The sequence below is a fragment of the Pithys albifrons genome, chromosome 1 (genome assembly GCF_047495875.1).
Source record: "Pithys albifrons albifrons isolate INPA30051 chromosome 1, PitAlb_v1, whole genome shotgun sequence".
NCBI lineage: Eukaryota > Metazoa > Chordata > Aves > Passeriformes > Thamnophilidae > Pithys > Pithys albifrons.
In genome coordinates this window covers 56,163,373-56,183,875 of record NC_092458.1, presented here as the reverse complement: position 1 = coordinate 56,183,875, position 20,503 = coordinate 56,163,373, and the positions used below count along the sequence as shown (strand labels likewise).

Below are 20,503 nucleotides of genomic sequence, written 5' to 3'. Positions count from 1 at the left end.
TTGAATCCCAGTCCTTTGATCCCACTAGCCTACTGCACTTCCCCTGTTTCTGTTGCAAATGATTAGTGCAATAAATGGTTTTAAGTTTAAATATGTTCATATCCTCCAAATACATAAAAGGCTTAGAACATCATCATTTCACTCCTGATGCAAAGGGTTAGCTGGATTTTTCACATAAGCAGTCATGTTTTACTGTTTGGAGTCCAACACCAGCAATTAAAATATACTAAATTCATGGAAGAGACCCACCTGAAGAGAGACAGGGAAAACAAAAAGGGAGGGCCTCAGAAGCTACAGAGTGTAGAAAAATAATGAAAAAATTCAGAGACTGAACACTGCCCTCAAGGTAATATCCTCCCTTTTAAGATCCACCCACGGAATTAAGCCTGTCCCATGGGCACATCTCATTTCCGGGATAAAAGCTGTCACAAAGCCATTACAAGAGGCAATACCTGATATGGTGCTAGAGATGGAATACCCCCAGGTCATTTCTCTGACCAAGCCACCCCACAATATTTCTAGGCACACGTGCAGCAGCCAGCAAAATCTACAGGCACTTAAACCCTGCTTCTTGTTTGCTATAAAATTTTGCGGTGTGATCTGCTTACTGTGAACACAGGTGAGATGCATACTAATCACTCTGCACAAAAAACTAACATCACAGGCACTCTCACACATACTCCACAGATATCTCATATTTCTCTGTGTCCTGTTCTCTGTCCGAAGCAGGAGCTTACATGACTGACTCAAGTACTATGTCCTTCCTTGCTGAGACACTGAACACCCTCTCCTCCACTAAGTCTTCATTTAAGCTTCTGTTGGCTGTGATGACACATGAAGACACCCTTGGAAGCTACAACAATCCTGTTCATTGGCAACATTATGCCCACGAGGAAGACAAAACAAAAGACTTAGAGGTTACTCACTGGAAGAGACACTCAAGCTAAGCATTCACAGGGATGTGTACTTCCAGGTCTCCAAGACATTGCCCAAAAAGCCTGTTCTCAAGTTACTTTCTTGTTTGCAAACAATCCTCTGACTCTGCTTTGATCTACCTTCAGCAGGAAGCTGTTCCACACACTACAATCCATTTCAACTGCACTGATGAAATGTGCAGACTGCCCTTTGCATCTGCACTCTTGTTCATGGACACTTTCAGGAAGGCTAAGCATATATATTCTCATTGTTCAAATCCCAGGGTGCTGACATCTCAAACCAAACTCTCCTCTATGCAACCTGTGAAATAACAAAGATAAAAACCTCCCACCAATGCTCAGGCAGCTGCTTGCCTATATGCAATGGACCTGGCACAGGTTGCCAAGAGACTGCAATGATGAGCAGCATTTATTCCTGAATACTCTCAAATGAGCTTTCACTATATATTAACTCTGAGCAGTAAAACATTCAAGACCACATTCTTGTTTCAGTTTAGAATTCATTTTTATTGCCAATATATAAAAGGAGATAGTTGTAACAGACATCCTATGATGTTCTTAATTGGTGAAGAAAAACATTTTAAAAAATCTGAGAATAAGCAATTTTCATACAGCATATATGGAAATACCCCCTGTAATACTCCCTAGGGTAAAAATTAAGTGCAGATTTAGTGACATTTAGGAGGCTCTAAAGAACAGAAAAACTCAGTCTATTACAAGATACTGCTAGTGATTTTGAACCTTTTCATCTAAGAAAAAGGTAATTTAGCAACTAAAACAAAAGCCACCATTAAACCTTGAGTTTTTTCTTATTTATATCTATCCAGACAAATAATAATTTTATACACTGTGTACTATCTAGAGAACAAAAGTTCTACTATATGTATTCTAATATAATCTTGCATATATTCTTAGGCCTTAATTGTTGATCAAATTTTTTTAGCCAAATTCAGTGCTGCCAACTACATTTTTTTTTGCGCATATTATTTTTTTCATATACCTTAGTATAAATTTCTTTCTATTTAAGTTACATTACAGATCTCCTCAATGAAAGGAAAACACGTAAGTGCTTTTCCATACATGACAAAATTCAGAATTTTGTCACACATCAAGAATCAGAGGTCTGGTATTGCCTAACACTATGGGGAGAAGAGTTGGAATCAGTATTTCTCATCACCATATGCTGTGGTAAAACTGACTAGGGGTGTTAGCAACAACTGATGAAGTTTACGTGGTTCAAGGTCAACTAAGATGAAGCTTGGGCTCAAACAGGAGACATAATCTACCAACTAAGCTGGCAGTTTGAAACGTTTTATAATCACTTTCATGATAAACAATTTACCAGAAAGAAAGCATTAAAAGTATATCCACAACATTAATGGCCAAGAACTCTACATTATAACAAGTCCCTCTGCCATGTATTTCTTTGCTGCATTTAGATGAGTCTTTACCATACTCATGACTTCTGAGCCACCTGTCACCACCTGCAAGAGGTGAAGATTGACCTCCCTGGCCAGACCCAGTGGTGCAGGAAGAACGGCAAACACGGTGTGTGCTATCCAAGCACACGCAACTGCATCTTGATCAACTGTACATTTTTCAAACCCTAGGTCAAATGTGATACAGAATGACGCCAAAAGGAAAAAAATAATAAAAAAGGTGGAGATAATTTAAGTTCTTGCAATTTCCTTTTGTAGAACTTCCCATCTCCCGAGTTCCTCTTGAAATTGTACCTTTCAAATATTAACTAAAGCAGAATACAAACAGTCTTATGGCAAATAAATCACAGCCATAGTAGGAAGACTTTTCAAAAAGAGCAATCAGTCCAGAGAGGTTTAATTTAGAGAGAGGAGAAAGACTTTAGACCTTGATAAGGCATGACATGATTCTACGGCATTGATCTGCAATCATATAGCTTTATCTGTAATGTAAACAACAAGTTATTTAGAATGTTCCAAATAAGGTATAATAAGTGTACACTGGCAAAGTACCAAATCTATAAATAGACAGCAACCACACCATTTCACTCCTGTTCCATGTTATAAGGTATGGGAGGGGAAAAGAAAGGCACTTTCCTTTTTTAACACCTTTCTTAAAGTTGTACCATTGAAAAGAAGTATTTTTTTTTTACTTCTGGAGGTATTTTATCAGGCCTTTAAATACTGATAAATCCTCAACAAATGAATAAAAGGCAGAGAGAATACTTAATCTGAAATAAATCAGGAACTGTATTCTATTGATCTGTAAGACATTCGGAGACTCTGGCTCTGGGCAACGAAATGTTCCCTTGAAAATGTCCCTGCTCTGTGCATGGGGGTGGGACAGATAACCTCCCAAAGTGCCTTCCAACACAGATTGCTATTGTGATCCTGTAACAATAGTCATAAATATTTTTTTCTATAAAAAGTCCTCTCTGTAACCCCTCACACCTACACACAGTAGTTTAAACTGTGGATCAGCTATAAATAACCTTAGTGCATATTTTGAAGAAAAGGTATAATCATCTGTAAAATTCAGAAGAAGCTCATATGCCTCATGCCCTGGCTGTGACTTATTTGTATTTCTTTTTATTCAAATAGAAGAATACATTTCCCTGTCATTTCCAACACCTCACTGTGAGACAGCCTCTCAGGGACACAGATTTATCACAAGCTCAAAGGGTAATTTGAAATAGGAGCCCTTTGTAAAACTGTTGGCAGCAGATCCCTGGCTGACGAAGACTGGGGAAGTAGAACCTGTGATGTGAACTTCTTTTATCTCCTCCTCAATGGTGCACAAAGCAACCATACGAAAAAAAATAATTTTGTATTTTGTGCATGGTTTGCATGCACACACATACGCACACAGAATTAATGGGCTCTAATTACTGGTATCTATGCAAGAAGTAAGATCATCTGAAGCATACACACAATCAGAACCATGGAAAAATTACAAGCTTAAAGAACCTGGAATTACGATTATGTATTCTTTAAAAAAAAATCTAATCACTGCAGTTGCATTTACCTGGCAACAGCAGGTAACATGAGCTAATACACAAAAAGCACTGCCGGGTCTCTAAGCATACAGCTTGACATTGCCAGCACATTTAATAGCTTGCTTTTGACAAGGGCTCGTCAGAAGTTCTGTACTTACTAGGAGCTTCAGCTCCTTTGAAATGCTGAAGAAGCAGCAGAACAGAGTTTTGCAGTGCAGCATCAGGGGCATAGACAGAAATCTGACAACCCTCTGAAGCCTGGAGTATTTTTTTAATGTCTTTTATAAAATTACAAAGTAGGGCAAGGGAAAAACCTGTCTTCTAGTAGATAGGATACAAGCACAGACCCTAACTTGTGTAACCTGCCTTTGAATTTTTGAAAGATTATTTGCCAGTGGACTGGGGAAGGCTGAAAACTACCAGCCTAAGCAATAAAGCATCTCATGTATAAATTTTATTTTACCCGCACATAATCTTGAGGCACATTTTGGTCAATGTTCTCTCTGCAAAATGTTAACCAGCAGACTCAGTACAGGTAAAAGTCTTTCCTTTGCTCCCAGAGGCATCATAGAATCATGTTCATTAGCCCAACATTCATTCATAAACAAAAAAACCCAAGATGCCATTAACTATGCTTCATGATTTCTTCTTAAATCCTGGTTTCCCCCTATAAAACCATTAAAATGCAAACTTCTAGGTTATATGCAAAGTTTGCTTAAACAAGTTTAACAACATCAGACAGATGGTTCTGAAAGTTATTCCTGTTTTTGTCTGTAATGAGAAGCTGTGTAAACAACATTTTTTACTACCTTAAAAGTTTGGATTTCATCACAAACATTGGTTCTTCATCTCACACCCAAGTAACGCACTCACACCAGCTCCCCATTGCAGATCTGCATCCCCCCTGCATCTGTCCCAGGCAGAATACACATATTTCAAATGTATTGTTAATATACAATAGAAAGAATTACTGTTTATGCCAAGACTACCACCATATTCTTTCAGTGATGGGATCCTTGATTCACAAACCCCCTTTTAACCTTCGTGTCTCTTTTTTCACTTTAATAGATCCGAGACCAAGGCAAATCAATGTTTGTTTAGAGAGTAAGCCACGTGAAGCTCCCTGACACATCAGGCAAAAAATGACAATAGCTGAAAAATCAGCAAAAAGGGGACATTAGTTTTCAAGTCAATAGCTCCACAGAGAACCATCTGCTCCCAGGATTGATCAGTACCACTGAAGGAGGAGGCAGAAAGGGGTGAAACTATCAAAAGGAGTAACCTCATATATCTGCACCCTCTCTCAGACTCCATGCCCAACAAACTTTGTGGTCTTTGGCAGTTCCTCTCTTTATGGGAATTACTGGGAGAAACCTTGCAGAGGCCCAGACTGAGAGGAAAAGGCATGTCACCCTGTCTTTCCCTCTTTCAAATTCCTGAAGAAACTGTGACAGCAGCAGGCAGGAAAGGAGGGAAAGAACACAAAGCAAGATGTCTCTATGGGAGCTTTAAAACAAACACAGAAGTATGTGCCTGTCCTCACGGTCAACAGAGAGCATGCACAGGGAGGGAAGAAGTCTCTGCCTGATGGACAGCTGGGACTGCTGGTTAGCCATGCTGGTTCTTTCCAATATCCTTAGCTGAATCAGAGCAAGCCACCCTTCTCACCAGCAGGGAACACTGATCTCCTCACTCCAGAGTATCACGGCAGCAACAAGGACTATCAACTGTCAAACTGAAGCCATTCAAACTCAGTTGCTAAATTTAAGCAACCACACAACAGGACATAACTGACCAGAGCAGCATGACAGTCCTTTAGATCCACTTAAATCTCTGCAGGCATGAAAAACCTCAGCAGATCTTCCCAGCATGGAACTATGCCAGAAGTGCAAAATGACACTGAGGGTACAGCTGGTTCTCCTCAGCAAGCAGGTCTAGAAAGACCCTGGCAAGAGCTGGACACACATCCTCCCAGCAGCTGCCCACAGAGGGGCTCCTGTTGCTTCCCACCCAGCAGTCATATAGGGAGACTTGCCACCCACAAGCTACTACTCAGTTTCAAAACCCTATTCAGGTTGCTAAGTGACAATAAAGTAGTGCGATCTCACACAATTTGCAAACCCCAAGCGCTTAAAGGCAAGAAAATGAATTGTCCAGATCATCGTAAATCTCATGCTGCCCATCTAATAAACAAATAAATTCTCATCAAGTGTAAAAGCTTGCTAAATTCACTACAACAATGCTAACTCTCCCAAGAGTACAGCTCAGGTTTTTGTAAATGTGCTTTCAGTATCTAAGTGGTGAAATATTACTAAACAGAAATATTATTCAAACAAAAAATTTAGCTGGAAAAACAAATTATTTGCTCCTTCTTCATAATTATGCAATATATCAGGATAAATCCTACATGGTAAAAGTTTTGTAAGTCCACTATCTTCTGACTTCATGTACAAAATTTTTATGGCCTATATCCGATGAGCACTTAAGCACAGGCTTAATTTTAAGTAATTAATCACATTAAAGTGTACAGGACAAGTGAAATGTTTCAGTATGTGCTTAAATGTTGCACTAGAATAAATCTCTTAATTAATTTTATATAGCATCTAAGGTAGTGGTCTTGATTTTAGTATATCAATGAAATAATATTTATTTTGGGTCAAAATGAAGCTTGTTTGCTGTGCTAAATGCAATGTTTACATTAAGAAAGAATGCTTTTTTTTTTTGCCATTGCTAGCAAATCAAGAGTCATGGCTTGAACTTAGTGTAAGAGAGCTATGGTTACCACATTGTTATGTAGTAGCCTATTCTTAGGTTTTTAAAGCAACTGATTTTTTTGAGACTGGAGGGGAAAGGATAAAACAGTAATGTAAGAAGGTGGCAAATTCAAAGGTGAAAGAAGGAATTATCTCTTTCAAGAAACTACAAAGTCTAGATACCAAAGTATCAAAAAAAAGAAAAGCAAAACCAAAGCTAGCCATTCTGTCCATTACTTTATAACATCACTTCCCCCTACTTACAAATAATTATAAAAAAAATCTCAAAAACTTAATGGCTAGCCAGAACAAAATACTGGTCTTATGGTTCCTTTGCAAGTAAGCTACCAAAATACTCTCACAAGACATCAAACTGTATCTTAATTATGCCTATCAGAGGAAAACAACCAAAACAGCATGACTACAGAGCATTCTTTTATACCCAAAACTTCATATTCTGATCTTCAATGAATCCACACATTACCTTCTTGCTGTGCTACGATTTTGAGGTCTCCAAACTATGTATGCTCTTCTATAGATTCATTACCAGAAGCAAGGTTTGTCAAAGTTCAAAGAAAACATGAGGAGCATTGTTCTAAAAAGAAATGTATATTTAGCCTTTTGGAGTGTTCCAGAGCAAGAACACTGGTCTAAACTGACTATTGTCTTAAGCTAGTCAAGACAATTTCAGTACTTCCCTCCAGACACAGGGTTTGTGATAGGCAAACAGAGTATTCTTTTAATCACAACTTCAAATACAAAACCACTGTAGTTCTAGGTACTCTGCTTCAGATATCCAAACTAATTTGGCTAGTCCAGCTAGTCATCCAGTAGTCATACACCAGTCATACCAGTCATACACCAGTCTTGCACTCTGCATTCTGACCTAACTGTTGGAAACAATTCAAAATGTTTGTAAATTGTCTATATAGCCTTACATGGATAAAGACCTGGCTATAGAATAGTCCTTTCTTGAGCTCTGGCATGGCAGTTATGCGTGTCCGGGACTGTGCGCATGAAGTTCACAAGATAAGGCATCTCAGAAAGGGATTCCCAGTTGACATTTATTCTTGAATTAGTCTCTTCTTGTGCTTCTTAAAAAACAGGAATTGTCTCTAAAGAACACAATAAATTCAAACTGTTTCACCTGATCATTTTGGCAGAAAAGCATTCCCCAGCTCCTTGGGACAAAACACAAAACAATCAAAATCTGATATTAAAGATGAGAGTGTGATTATCTTGCCTTTTTTTCACATTCACAGCTTACCAGCTGGCTGGGGGTGGGGTTGGAAGTGTAATTCATGTTATCTCACAGTACAAAATAGCATTAACACTTGAAAGATTCCAGAGAGGAAAAAAGTAAAACCCCAAAAGCAATATTCTTTGAAGACCTGCTTGCAAATACCTACTGAAAAATGTTACAAGCTCCTCTTTTCTAGTACTTAGCTAGTAATTTAAGCTTTGCCAATACATGCATCAGTTAAATGCCTGAGGAGATTTCATTTCAGTTTTATACAAACATGTATCAGAATCTGGAGTGGTAACGACCACTGTGCTTTAAATAGTGTAACTCTTTCCATTCTAACCCTGCTTACTTCTACGTAGTGTGTTCAGTCATTTTTAACTTCCCCAAACTAGCAGGTCTTGGGTTGAAATTTTCCATTCATGTACCCTTTTTTGAAATTTTATGTAGAGACACTTATCAGAGACACACATTATGAGAAGCAACAAATATTGCACCCCATTACATGCTGTTTTTACTGGTTTGCTTTGTCCAGGCATACTCTGGTACTGAATAATCTATATATGTATACGAAAACTTAAACATATTGCCCCGTGCATAAGTGTGCAAGTCTGCATCGATCAGGAGCATACACTAATGAACTGATTCTGAATATCTCACTTTTCAAAATAGGTTAAAGTCCACAGGATGTGGGGAGGGAAACAAATTTGACAGATTTTACAACAGTTGTGAAAAAAATTAAAAAGGTGGTGAAATATTTTACTAAGGATGGCTATACAGTACAACTAATTTAATTGCAGAATTAAAATTATGGAAAATATGAGTACTGAAGACAAATATCCTGCAGCACTGGGTCACTTTAGTTCTGCCCCGTGCTGTGTTACCATGATAAAGCTTAGTGACACTATTCATATTGCCACAGTTGCAGAATAAATTACAAATTACAATGCATGTTGAAGCTGTGCAGATTCACACAATCCTAATGCATATAAAAGGATCCCCATTGGGGTAAACTTTGCACCTGTGGCATTTTCCTGAGAAGTTCTGGTGCATAAAAAAAATCAGAAAGGAATCAACCACTACTTAGTTGAGTAAACTGAGAACCATTAAAACGAGGCAAAGCAGATTACAATGCAGAGAATGATGTTCTCTGTCTAATGCCTGTATCACCCACAGGACTTCACATTTAGGTGAATTAACAAACTATGGTAATCCGAGAAAAATGTATACCAGAAACAAACAGGAAGTGACTACTGGGACTTGGCACAGTCAAATGTCACCATATGGAAAAGGTTAGAAACTTTTTGAAGGCTCAGTTCCTAAATGGCTGGTGTTATCCACTAAGGCCAATAAAATCACAGTGGGGAATTAAATTAATTTACATTTATTACTCCGTAATGATTTAGGATCCTTAAAAAATATTCTTAGGCCTCAGATAAGAAAATTCTAATAACAACTCTTGCCATTTAAATTAAAAACACCATATTATCTCCACTAATTGTAACACACATGTTTCTGAACATCTCCCATGCTACAGCAATTTCATTACTAACAAAAACCACTGGGGGCAAAGAGAGGAAGAAAGCATTCTTCCACATACCTTACAAGTGTGTTTATCTTGCTCAATACACCACATTTTCTTACATTTCCTGATTTATATTTTTACTCCCGAATGTCTGCTTCATCCAAAAATAGACACAGGCCAGATACCCAATGCAGATTTGAGCACACAATGCATCTCCAGCAGAGCTTTTGCATTAACTGAACATGGACCCATTAAAGTAGGAAGCCAGGTCAGTGATAAAAGTGCTGTTCTTTATATCCACTTTTTAGCAGAGTACTCAAGACAAGAGCAGGAACTATAACTATGCTCATCTGACAACTTTACTTTCAGGTGTCCAGGGACTATTTCATTTATTAATCTCATGCCCATCCTCAAGGTAAGTAGAATTTAAAGAGCAAAAGTGCCAGCTCTAATTTGAACCTTCCTTTCTCAACATGTTCCAGCTATAAAGAACTGAAGCAAGGCCTTCTTTTTAAGGAATGTGCTTTGCACTAGTGATTAACTTTAAAGAAACTAGAAGCCAGATGATGACAGGCAGTTTTCAGGCTGTAGCCCCAAGAACTGAAGTCATCTGTTTAAGGAAAGCACTGACACTGCCCTGCCTGTCTTAACCAGCATCTTTAACAGTGAAGGAGCCAAGTTTAACACAGATTCACAGAGAATTTTCCATGACTTCAATATCCAATATAACCCTGTTAGTACACCATCATATACACTGCTTCAAAACTGTCTGACTACAGTTTTCCAAAGTTCTCATAAAACTAAATGTATATTCTTTAATCATTTTTCACCAAGACACTTTATTTGTACTAAATATTCAGGTCCTCCAGAACGACAGGAAATGGTGAGGAGACATGACCAAACCAAGATTTGTTGCAATGTTCTCTATTAAGGATTTTGGCTCAAATGTGCTAAAGCTTCACAGGGTACCTGTCACCTATCTATTCCCTTGCATTTCCTTCACAGAACACATACAAACTCCACAGATGCAACAGCTTTCAGGATGAGGTTTAAAGATGCTGTCTTTAATCTCACAAAATCAGTTTTGATCCTGACTCCCCTAAAGATATCTACTGCTACAGTACCATTCTATAACTATGTATGGGCTTGGGCAAACAGTTCCTAGTGACAAACAAAACACTGGTCCTTTGCACCACAACTTGTTCTCTCCTCCTCCTCAAGTTTGCAGACACTGAAACATGTTGATCTTCAAGTTTTCTGTCTGTAATTGACAACAATTCCCTTAAAGTACCCTAAAATATAAGGAATAGATACGCATAAACTAAAAGTGCACTCCTAATAGAAGTTACAATGGTGTCCAGCCCTATCATGCATCTGTTTCTCTTAGCAATTGACTGTGAATGTAGTTGCACTGAAATCAAGTGAGCAGTTTGCCGAGGAAGTTTCTCTTCACTGTGGGCAACTGTAAAACAACAGTCTTCTAAATAGAACTGTGAGCATATGATTAGCATATCACAAACAAGCAATAAACTTTGGTGTAATTACATCTGACAATATAGTATTCTTGCTTTTCATTTTCTCATTCTGTTTTTGATCCCTTGGCCTCAGTCAAATAATTTGTTTTATTTAGGAAGAAGAGAGCAAAGTTTAAAAACTCTCTTTGAGCACTACAGATGTTAGAAATCTTTAGTCTTATGTTTGTGCTAGTAGAAAAGGTTTGCTCATGTACATATATTTGCTAAATCTTAGTATACACACGTTAAAAAAATCCACTCCTGAGTGATTCTGTCTGCAAAGTATCACCATATGGTAGCTTTCATAAATGATGAACTGTACCAAAACATCTAAAAATAACATCTTCCTTAAGTAAAATAAAAACAATTATCAGCAGAGACTTTTGGGAACAGCTCTGAGCTAAAGGATCGATACCATGTCGCTGAAATGCCTCAAGTAAATAAATAAGCAACCTCTGGAGAAGAATAGCACAATCTCAAACGGCCCACAAGCATCAATCACATATGTACTATACATGTTTTATGTTTTTTCAAAAGTCTATTCTTAGATCTAAGACAAACCTAATCCATTTAATTAAAACCTTAGCTTACAAACACATCCACTGAGTAAGTGAAGCTTAACAAATGTAATTTGAATGAAAGGGACTAGCTGGGTAAAAGAGCAGCTCCCTGATGTTCCTTGTTTCATGTAACCACTGATCACCAAACTACTACAACAGCAAACATACAACACTCTTAAACTAAACAAGAGTTGCCTGCCTAAATATAGCTACTTTTAAATAATGCATGGTGACTTATAAAATAAAGTGCTACTGAATTATTTAAAATGGGTCTCATCTTCAACAATGATATATCACTTTTAATTAAATAGAAAGACATTTATATTTGCAGCTGCATTGTAAATTGCAACCAGTAAAGCAACACTTTATGACTCCAATTATGTCAGCAGACAGTTTTTCCTATACACATCTGATTCACAGAAACAGAACTGAGATGCAAACTAAAACAAGCAGAAGCATCACTTAGAGAGCTGTCCTAGATCTTCAGGCGACCCCAGCTCCGAACTCACTCACAGCCCTCAGATACAGAGTATCCCATCAATCTGTAACACAAACCTGTGTTTCATAACATTCATAATCTGCATGTTTTCCTTATGTAAGTGTCAGCCCCTCAGAGCAAACCCTCAGATACACTTAACACCACTACAATTAACATAGGCATCACATTCTGTCACTTAAAACATTCTGAAGATCATCACACAGAACCTGAAAAAGTGTGTTAAAGCTGAAAGTTTCCGTAGGACGTTTCCAACACGATGCAACAGTTGTATATTATCTACAATAGTAACATTTAAGCCAGGCCTAAAATCTGCAAATGCAAAATTAACATTTAGCAATAATGTGGAATGACACTACAAGTTTAAGAGGTTTCAGGGGAAAACTGCTTTCCACCTCATATAATGGAATAATGCTGGTTGACTACCATGCTTTCTCTTCAAAAGTATGTAGTAGTACCTTTTGTACATAGTGAGTGAATCAAAAGCTCAAGGGAAGAGCAGCACCAATCCAACAGGACTCCACAAACTAACCCTAATGAGTGCTCTGTAAAGGAAACAATGCCACATGACCTACTGTGCAGAAATTAAACTGTAAATTTCATCTGTCTGGCCCTGTATGGAGTCACCTTGTCCCCACAAACCAGACACTTCCAGCAAAAACCCCAATCTTGATGTCACTGCATCCATAAGCTCTCCCAAACAGAGCTTTGGGCAGCCCCCATCACTGACTGTGGACCACACTTTGGACAAAATCCTTCTACAGAGAAATAAAGTCAGGTCTCATTGTTTTTATGCTTTCAAATACATGCTTGTTGATTTTACAGAGGAAAAAAAGTGATATAAATACATCATCCACGCAGAAAAGTTCATTCCACTGAGACAATTTCGACACTCTGAGACAGCCAAAAAACTGCATTAAGCTGAAATTTTGACAGCTCCTTTACGTATCCAGTCCCACAAGCGAGGATGTATAGAAGTTTACTCCTCTTTCCGCGAAGTGCCTTTCCAACTGGAGACCGCGTTTCCCCACCTCGCGGCACTCCCGCTCCCTCACGGAGCCCGCCGTGCCCCGCGGGCTCGGTGCCTGACGCTCTTGCGGGGCGCGCACGGCGGCGTCCGCGGCACCGGGGCTGAAGAAAGGCTGGGTGGGGGCATGAAAAGTTGGTGAGGGAGGGCTCGCCGAGCCAGCTCACCCGCGCCGTGGGGCGGCAGGGCGGGATCCCCATGGCAGCGGTGCCCGCCGCCGGGGAAGAGCAGCCGGAGGGAAGGAGGGAGGGAGGGCAGGAGGGCGGCAGTCCGCCGCTTCCCCCACACCCAGGACGCCCGGCAGGGCAGGGCAGCCGCCGAGGCAGGCGGCTTCCCCTCCGGCCCCGCGGAGCCCCGCCGCCCCGGGGGGCTCTTCCTGCCAGCCGGGGACAGATGTGGACGCAACAGCTGGACGGGGAGGAGGGGAGAGGGAAGGAAGGAAGAGGCACGGCTGCCTCACCCCCCCGCGCCGCTCCCGGGGATGCGGGCGGGATGCAGCGGCCGCCCCCGGCTCCGCGCTGGCCCCGCTCTGCGATGGGGATGGATAAACCGGCCCCGGCGGCGGCGGCGCTGGCCGGCTCCTGCCCCCCTTACCTTGCTGCGGATTTGGCCCGAGGTGGACACTTTCCGGATGAGTTTCTGGGGGCCCTCGTGTTCCCCTTCGCTGTCCGACGACTCGTCCGCCGGCCCCGCCGCCGCCGCCGGGGGTTGGGGCTGTGGCTGCTGCGGGATCCCGGCGCCGCTCATCCCCGACTCGGCCCCGGCCATCTTCCCGGACTCCTACCGAGAGAGAGCACACGAGCCCGGCTCAGCCAGGGTAGCCGCTGCCGCTCCCCTCCCCGGGGAGGAGGAGGACGAGGAGGCGGTGCGGGAGGGTGGGGAAAGAGGCGTTGCCGGGGGCGGGGACGGAGGCGGTGGCGGCGGTCGGGGCTAGCTGGGCGCCGGCGGAGCGGAGCCCGCCCTGCCGCCATCTTCCACCGCCCCCTCCCGCGGGGACGGGCCGCGGGCCACGCCGGGCACCTCTGCCCACTCGCGGGGACCAGGGCAGGCGGGATCGGGGCGAACGGGCCCGGCCCCCTGCGCCCCTGCCTACGGGGGGCCGCCCAGGGCCGGGTCTGCGGCCGCGCCGCCCCGAGGAGGGGTGCCCGCCCCGCAGGTGAGCGCCGGGGCAGTGCCGGGGGCGCGGCGGGAGCGGGCGGTGCCCCCGCACTGCCCCGGGTGTGCCGGCCTGGCGGCGGGGCAGGACGCGGCTCCGGGGATAGCGTCAGGTGGCACCGGGGGGGACCCGCGGCGTGGGGAATGCCGAGCTCTGGACGCCGGGGCAGCGGAACCGCCCGGCTCGCCGAGGGCAGCGCGCCTCTCCCGCGGGAGCGCAGCGTGGCTGGAAGGGACCAGTGCGGTGGATTCCTCATCTGTGCCTCCATCCAGCCAGACCCATGGTATCTGTCCGTCAGTATTAAAGCACTGGACAGTTTTAGCAAATGCATCTACTGCTTCCCATTTGTTTCTTCCTAATAGCTTAATTTTCTTGCTTTCTTATTATTCTATTCAATTTTGTCTTTGTAAAAGAGCAGCCTTTACTTTGGGGAAAAAAGGGTCAGTTTTCCCTTTTAATTTCAGATCTGGCAGTTCACAAGATCTCAAAATGTCACCACATGTTCTGAGTTGTGGAACTTCAAAATTATTGTGGCTTGTATGTAGTCAATGTTCAAAATAAGTCTTTAAATCACAGCAATACTAAATAAAACACAAAACTCCTAGCTGCATGGGCTGAATTAAACATCAGAAAAAAGAATCAATACTTGTGGCTCATATATTCCCACAATTCTATTTATATTCCCAGAAGGGAAACTGACATTTCTTACATGCTATTATAATGCTGGAGTACCTAAATACAAAGTAGTTAATGAGAAAAAAAACCCCATGGTGGACAACCTGTTCTACCCCGCAGACACTTTGCCATGTTCTTCATTTCATATAGTTGAGAGTATCCCATTTGTTTTATTGGAACTTGTATTCAGAGTAGGGAAAAGTAAAGACTTCCATGAAGTTTTACAGGTCTTATGGCTTAGTTTTGTGTAACTGCACCAGGTACTTCAAATGTGATTCTACTACCATTCTCCACATAGAATCACTTCTGTTGGGCTATATTTTAAAAATTACCCAAAGTAACATTAAGAAGTAAAAATATCTATTAAGTTGTATTTTAAAGGAATTTTGATCAAATCACCTACATTTCCTATTAGAATAATAATAGGGCCCAAATTCGACCATTAATACCACATCTCAAAATATATGAAGTTCTCATACAGTTCCTTTTCCTTATAGCCTGATTGTGAAATTAAAGGATAATTGTGTCTTGTCTCTTACCTGAGAGAGAGTTCTTTTTTCAAAAGCATGGATCAAACTTGAGTAAGTGCAAGTATGTACTGCTCTCAGTGAAGTAGTTTAGGGCACAGCTAAGATAGTTAAGAGCAATGTTTATGGACACTTTGTCTTTCCACTCCCCCTTCTTTCTCTTCCCCATCTTAATTTCAGGACTAGCAAATTATGCCAGAACACGTCTCACTGCAATTCCTTGATTCTTCTGTAGGTAAATGATAACTGAATATCAAAAGAGGACAACAAAACATAGTTTGCTAATTAATGCTAACATGTATGTAACAGTAACTGATTTGAGGAACACTTAGTGCTAATAGAACACCAGCAAGACTGACTAACTGTTCACTTCAACTGAATTAAATAGTGCTGGCTGAACAACACTAGTTACCATTAAATAATAGATACAATTCTTCAATTTCTGTTCAGTTTCAGAGCTTAACAATGAGCAGTGTCTGCTGCACACTTTCTCCACTATGCGGAGGGCACCATCCATACCCACATGGGCTACCCCGTTGAGATCTTCCTCACTCCTGACTGTCCAAACAAAAAGTGGGGTTACCAGGAAAGAATGCATCAGCTCTTCACTTTCAAGCAAGTGTTTTTCATCATCTCCTGATAAACTCCAGAGTTCTATGAAAAAAGATTTACTAGGGATGTACTCTCATGTTACATAATGTGAAGATTTTTAGTAGTAATAACCTAAATCTACAAATTACAGGAAATGTCCCACAAGTACTGTTCAATGAGAATATGTGTTCTGTGAAGAACAATGTGGATTCTGTGAAATTATAGTCTCTAAAATCTGCAGTCATCTAATGTTTACAGAGTTCTCCAAAATGGAGAAACCAAATGCATTAAGCATTACTGAAAGTGCACGAGTTACTCATTGAAGTTAACACAGAAAGTTGTTTCTACAAATACACATTGTCCATGCACAAAGTTTTAAATATCTCACCATTTCCACTTGTTCTTCTTTTCAGAGGTATTAATCAGTGTCCAGTTCCAGCTTTTACCCAGATAAAGCTACCTAAGGTAGCCATGAAAGTTCACCTAAATAAGGACTTGCAATTTGACTTATATCCTTCCTCTCATAGCTGAATTTCTCCCAGATGATCAATGTCAGACTCATATGAAAAATATTGAATAGCACATTTCAGCTCGGTAAACACATCTGTGAATACTGTGGTACAAATGGTACCACCAGACTTCTGCGAGTCAGGCTCTTGAACAATGTGGGACTATATGCAGCCATTAAAAACACATACAATATCTGCATGCACTGTGTCCTTCATTTAACATGCTCAGTTTCATGCTTCCTAGCAATGACCTTAAATTTCCTAACTAAAGCAAGGGAAGTCTGGTGAAAAGCATAAAAAAAGGCTGGCATTTAAAGGAAGATGCTCAACAGATAAAAAACAGCTCTGCTGACATGGTTTGTGCTACAGCAATTAATATCAGCTGATGACTTTTCCTTTCTGTTCAATATCTACATATTTACATTGTGATGTTGTACACATTTTATACATGTATATGAACCTGTAAAAACATTTTAACTGGACCACATCGAGTCCAAATAATAGAGTATGTGTTGATAAAATGTATATGCAATGTAGAAAAAATTCAAATACACATGCACTGTAGCTGCACTGGAGATTATAGTTTATAATACAGGTTCATGCATTATTTGATCTCAGCTCTAAGATTGATTCCCCTCATAACAAGCATATTTACCTCTTTTTCTCTAGGCCACTTTGGCATCTATAAACTGAAGGGTAGTATTTCTTTATCCTTCACCTCAAAAAGTTGTTCTGAGGCAACTTGGATCAACAGTGGTATATGAGTCAGGTTATGCATTATTTGCCATGTTTTTAAAAGATTTTATTGAATCTTTCCTAATTTTGGTTGTTAGTGATACATATGGTTTTTAACTGAGCTCCGTAGTCTGCAAAAGTTCATATCTGCCTGTCTGAAGTCCCTCTTCAGGTGGAATTAGTGATATTCTTTTTTGGTTTCCTTACTAGCTGAAGAAGAAGCCAAAATATAATAGAATGTATCCATACCACTCTTAAAGGTATTATAAATACATCATTTGTGGTTGGTTTGGAATTAGTTAAGGCAATCTTATAACCTATCAGTTACACTGTTATACACTTTAGAGTGAAAAGGTCCAAACCAGTGGAAGCCCTAAAAATAAAGAGATGCTTTGCAAATGTGTTAGGGCTTATCCATTTCAATAGAAAGGTAAAGCCAGCACTCGGGGCTCTTGTGAAATATCGAAGTTGGGTCTAGAGCTGTGTAAGGCTTGTATTGTGCACATTTTGAGTACAATGCCATCAAATCTCTCTTGGAAGAATGCAAGGTGAGCCTTATATTTTATGTCACATTTACTTAGCTCCATCATGGAGTTTTAATGCAACTCTTAGTGGATTCAGGAAAAGGTTTTCCATTAAAATGTGAGCTCTGAATTAAGGAAAGAATATTATAGAAATTTGAATTAGTACACAGACAAGTCCCACCCCAATAGGCAAAGGAGTTGTGGCTGCAATTTCATGTCCATCACTTATTTCTCGGAACAACTATAAGAAGAAAAATTCCCAATAACCTGATAGTTTTCACATATAATTAACTTTCCCAGAGTCAGTCTGCAATAAATTATTTTCCCTAGCCTGCTGGGGGTTTTTTCTGTTTTGAGAGCAGAGGAGAGATCTGTGTACTATTTTTTCCCCTTCATGATTGCAGATCTTCACCTAAATCCCCCTTTGCCCCCATTATCATAAAAAGCCTGCTTATGAGCAGATGTGAAGAACAATGTGGCTTTTGCCACAAAGACTATGTATTTTACCAGCAGGTTACCAGGCAAAGGATTGAGTGGATCAGCTGAAATTAGAGTCTTGTAAAGGAAATCAATGCAGTGGTTAACCTTAAAACTGCATTCATGGTGTAGTCTTTAACAAATGCAGCAATGAAACGATAAACATGACCCAAATCCTGGCTCTCACTGGGGGAGGGGGAAATGGAGGGGGGAGAAAAAAAAAAAAGTAGTACTTGTTTATCTAAACCCTGGTCATAGAAGGAAACGGGTTTGGATGCTTTAGCCAGGACTCTGCATTTCCAAGCAGAGAGGGGCAGCAATCCATTGCCTCCTGAGTTTCAGCTGAGTTTTGGATGACGGCAGCAATTTAAATGTCACTTAATAGGATAACGCATTCGTGAGAATCGGCTTTGCTGCCTTCCTCCCTCAACGTCTTCATCTCTTCAGGCAAAAATCTCGGGTTTCCCTTGCCTGATCCTTTCGATGTCAGCTCCATGTTGCCCAAACACGCATGCAGCTGTTTTCCTTATCGCAGCTGCATCTCCGACAACAGTTTCAGGGCTTGAGAACTGCAGAGGGCAGTGAAGGGGGATGCTCAGCTTCTCAACAAAAATAAGGACAGTAAAAATGTATTTGGGAGGGCTACACATTCTAGCAAGGAGGATGTGTACTAGCAAGGAGTGAACTTAAGTCACTGTGGGTATCTCCAGGGCTCGGCTGTTGTTTTCCTGAGGTGCACACACTGCTTCAGGCAAAGTGTGGCTGTCCCCTGTCTGCTCTTTAAAATCGAGCTTTCACTTAAAACCAGGGGCCCTGGACCAACACAACGAGTTAGTAAAACATGGCAGAGCTATCTAAAGGGAACCTTAGCAGTGGCATGGGTCCGAGCTTCATGTTGCCTCGCCAAGTTCAGGGCCAGAGACAGCCTAGCCTTGACCTCGCAGATTGCCGGACATCTCCCAAGCAGCTACCCAAAGCCTATTTTTAGCCCTCCCTGCCTGATGTGTGTGAGTGTTTGCACAATGGAGAAAAGTCCAAGACCGGGACCAGACTGCCCTGCAAAGGGAAATCTGATTTTATCGCCTGCTGAGGATGCCGGTGACATGATTTCCTTTGGTTGGAAGGAGGGTCTTCGAGTTACTTAAACAAACCGCAACGCCACCGCTCCGCAGCTTTCCTCATGGCCAGTTTGGTCACTCCCCTCTCTTCGCTGCAGCCCAAAGGCACACACTTTACCCACACCCCACAAAGCAAGGTGGCAGTAGGGTACGCCCAGCCCCGGCCCACTCTGCCACCGCGATGGAAGCAGTTCCCAGCCTGGCTACAGAAGAAGGGGGAAAACGTGTCTTTCTGGAAACTGCCGCTCAAGACTGCTTGAACACGTTGCTTTTGCTGTGCTACGAGAAGGCGTTTAAAGCTATCAACATCCAACCCACCACCCCCCTGGCAAAGTTAGAGGCAAGGCTCTCGGTGCTAATCCCAGGCTTTCCACCCGGGCAGTGAAACTCAGAAAGGGCAATGAACTCCCCGTCTCCCGGAGGAACGAGCCCGCCAGCAAATGGCCGGACACGGCGCGGGCGAAAGGCTCCCACCCCTCCGCTCCCCGCGGGGAGGGGACGAGCGCCGGCGGCCGGGCTCTGGCGTGGAGCGGGGTCGGAAGAAAGGGGTGGGCTGGAGAGCATAGATAAGGATGACAGCTCGACCCCCCGGCTGAACAATACAGGCAGGAAAAAGGGTAGGAAATGCCTGTGTAACGGCAAGGCACGCATGTACCTACCAGCTCCTCCCAGGCGGGGCTGCGGGCGCTATAGGAAGGGTACCCATGCTCCTCCATCACCCCGCAGCAGGTCCCCAACCTCCGCGGGGAGAGCGCCGACGGGCAGCCGAGCCGGGTCCGCCGGGCTGCGCTTCCTTCACGCCGCTGCCACTGCTCCGGCTGGCAGCGCTTTACCGGCCCCGCTCCTCCCTTTTCTCCCCCTGGCCCGACCAGGCCCCCTCCTCCCACCCCGCCCGACTCCTCTCCCTCCCACGGCCACCGGGCTCAGCCCCGGCTCCCGGGGGAGCCGGCCTGCAGCTGCCGCACCGCTCACATCGCCGCCGCTGCCGCCGAGCCCGGCGGAGCGCAGCCCGTCCCGCTGCGTCGCCCCGGGGGCTCCCCGGCCGCCCCGCACGCCCGCCCCCCTCACGCCCCGGGAAGCCCAGCGGATTACGGGCAAATCGCCTTGGGTTTAAGCCGGTTTACGGCCGCTTCGGCTGTCGGCGTCGCGGCGGGGCCGGCGGGC

The 20,503-nt window shown here is 42.6% G+C and overlaps 1 protein-coding gene across 4 annotated transcripts in view; it reads right to left on the bottom strand.

The window, feature by feature from the left end:
* DGKH (diacylglycerol kinase eta) overlaps positions 1 to 20,061 on the bottom strand; it is a 167,829-nt gene extending 147,768 nt beyond the window's left edge. For all 4 annotated transcript variants that reach the window (XR_011697320.1, XM_071550546.1, XM_071550568.1 and 1 more), the window contains exons 1-2: positions 19,999 to 20,061; positions 13,622 to 13,807 (exon numbers count right to left, since the gene is read on the bottom strand). Coding sequence is in view for 3 of the 4 variants with exons in the window: in XM_071550546.1 (XP_071406647.1) it covers positions 13,622 to 13,807; positions 19,999 to 20,055 (243 nt within the window). In the remaining variant the exon portion in view is untranslated. The remainder of the gene's footprint in view (positions 1 to 13,621; positions 13,808 to 19,998) is intronic.
* Positions 20,062 to 20,503: the final 442 nt, after the last annotated feature.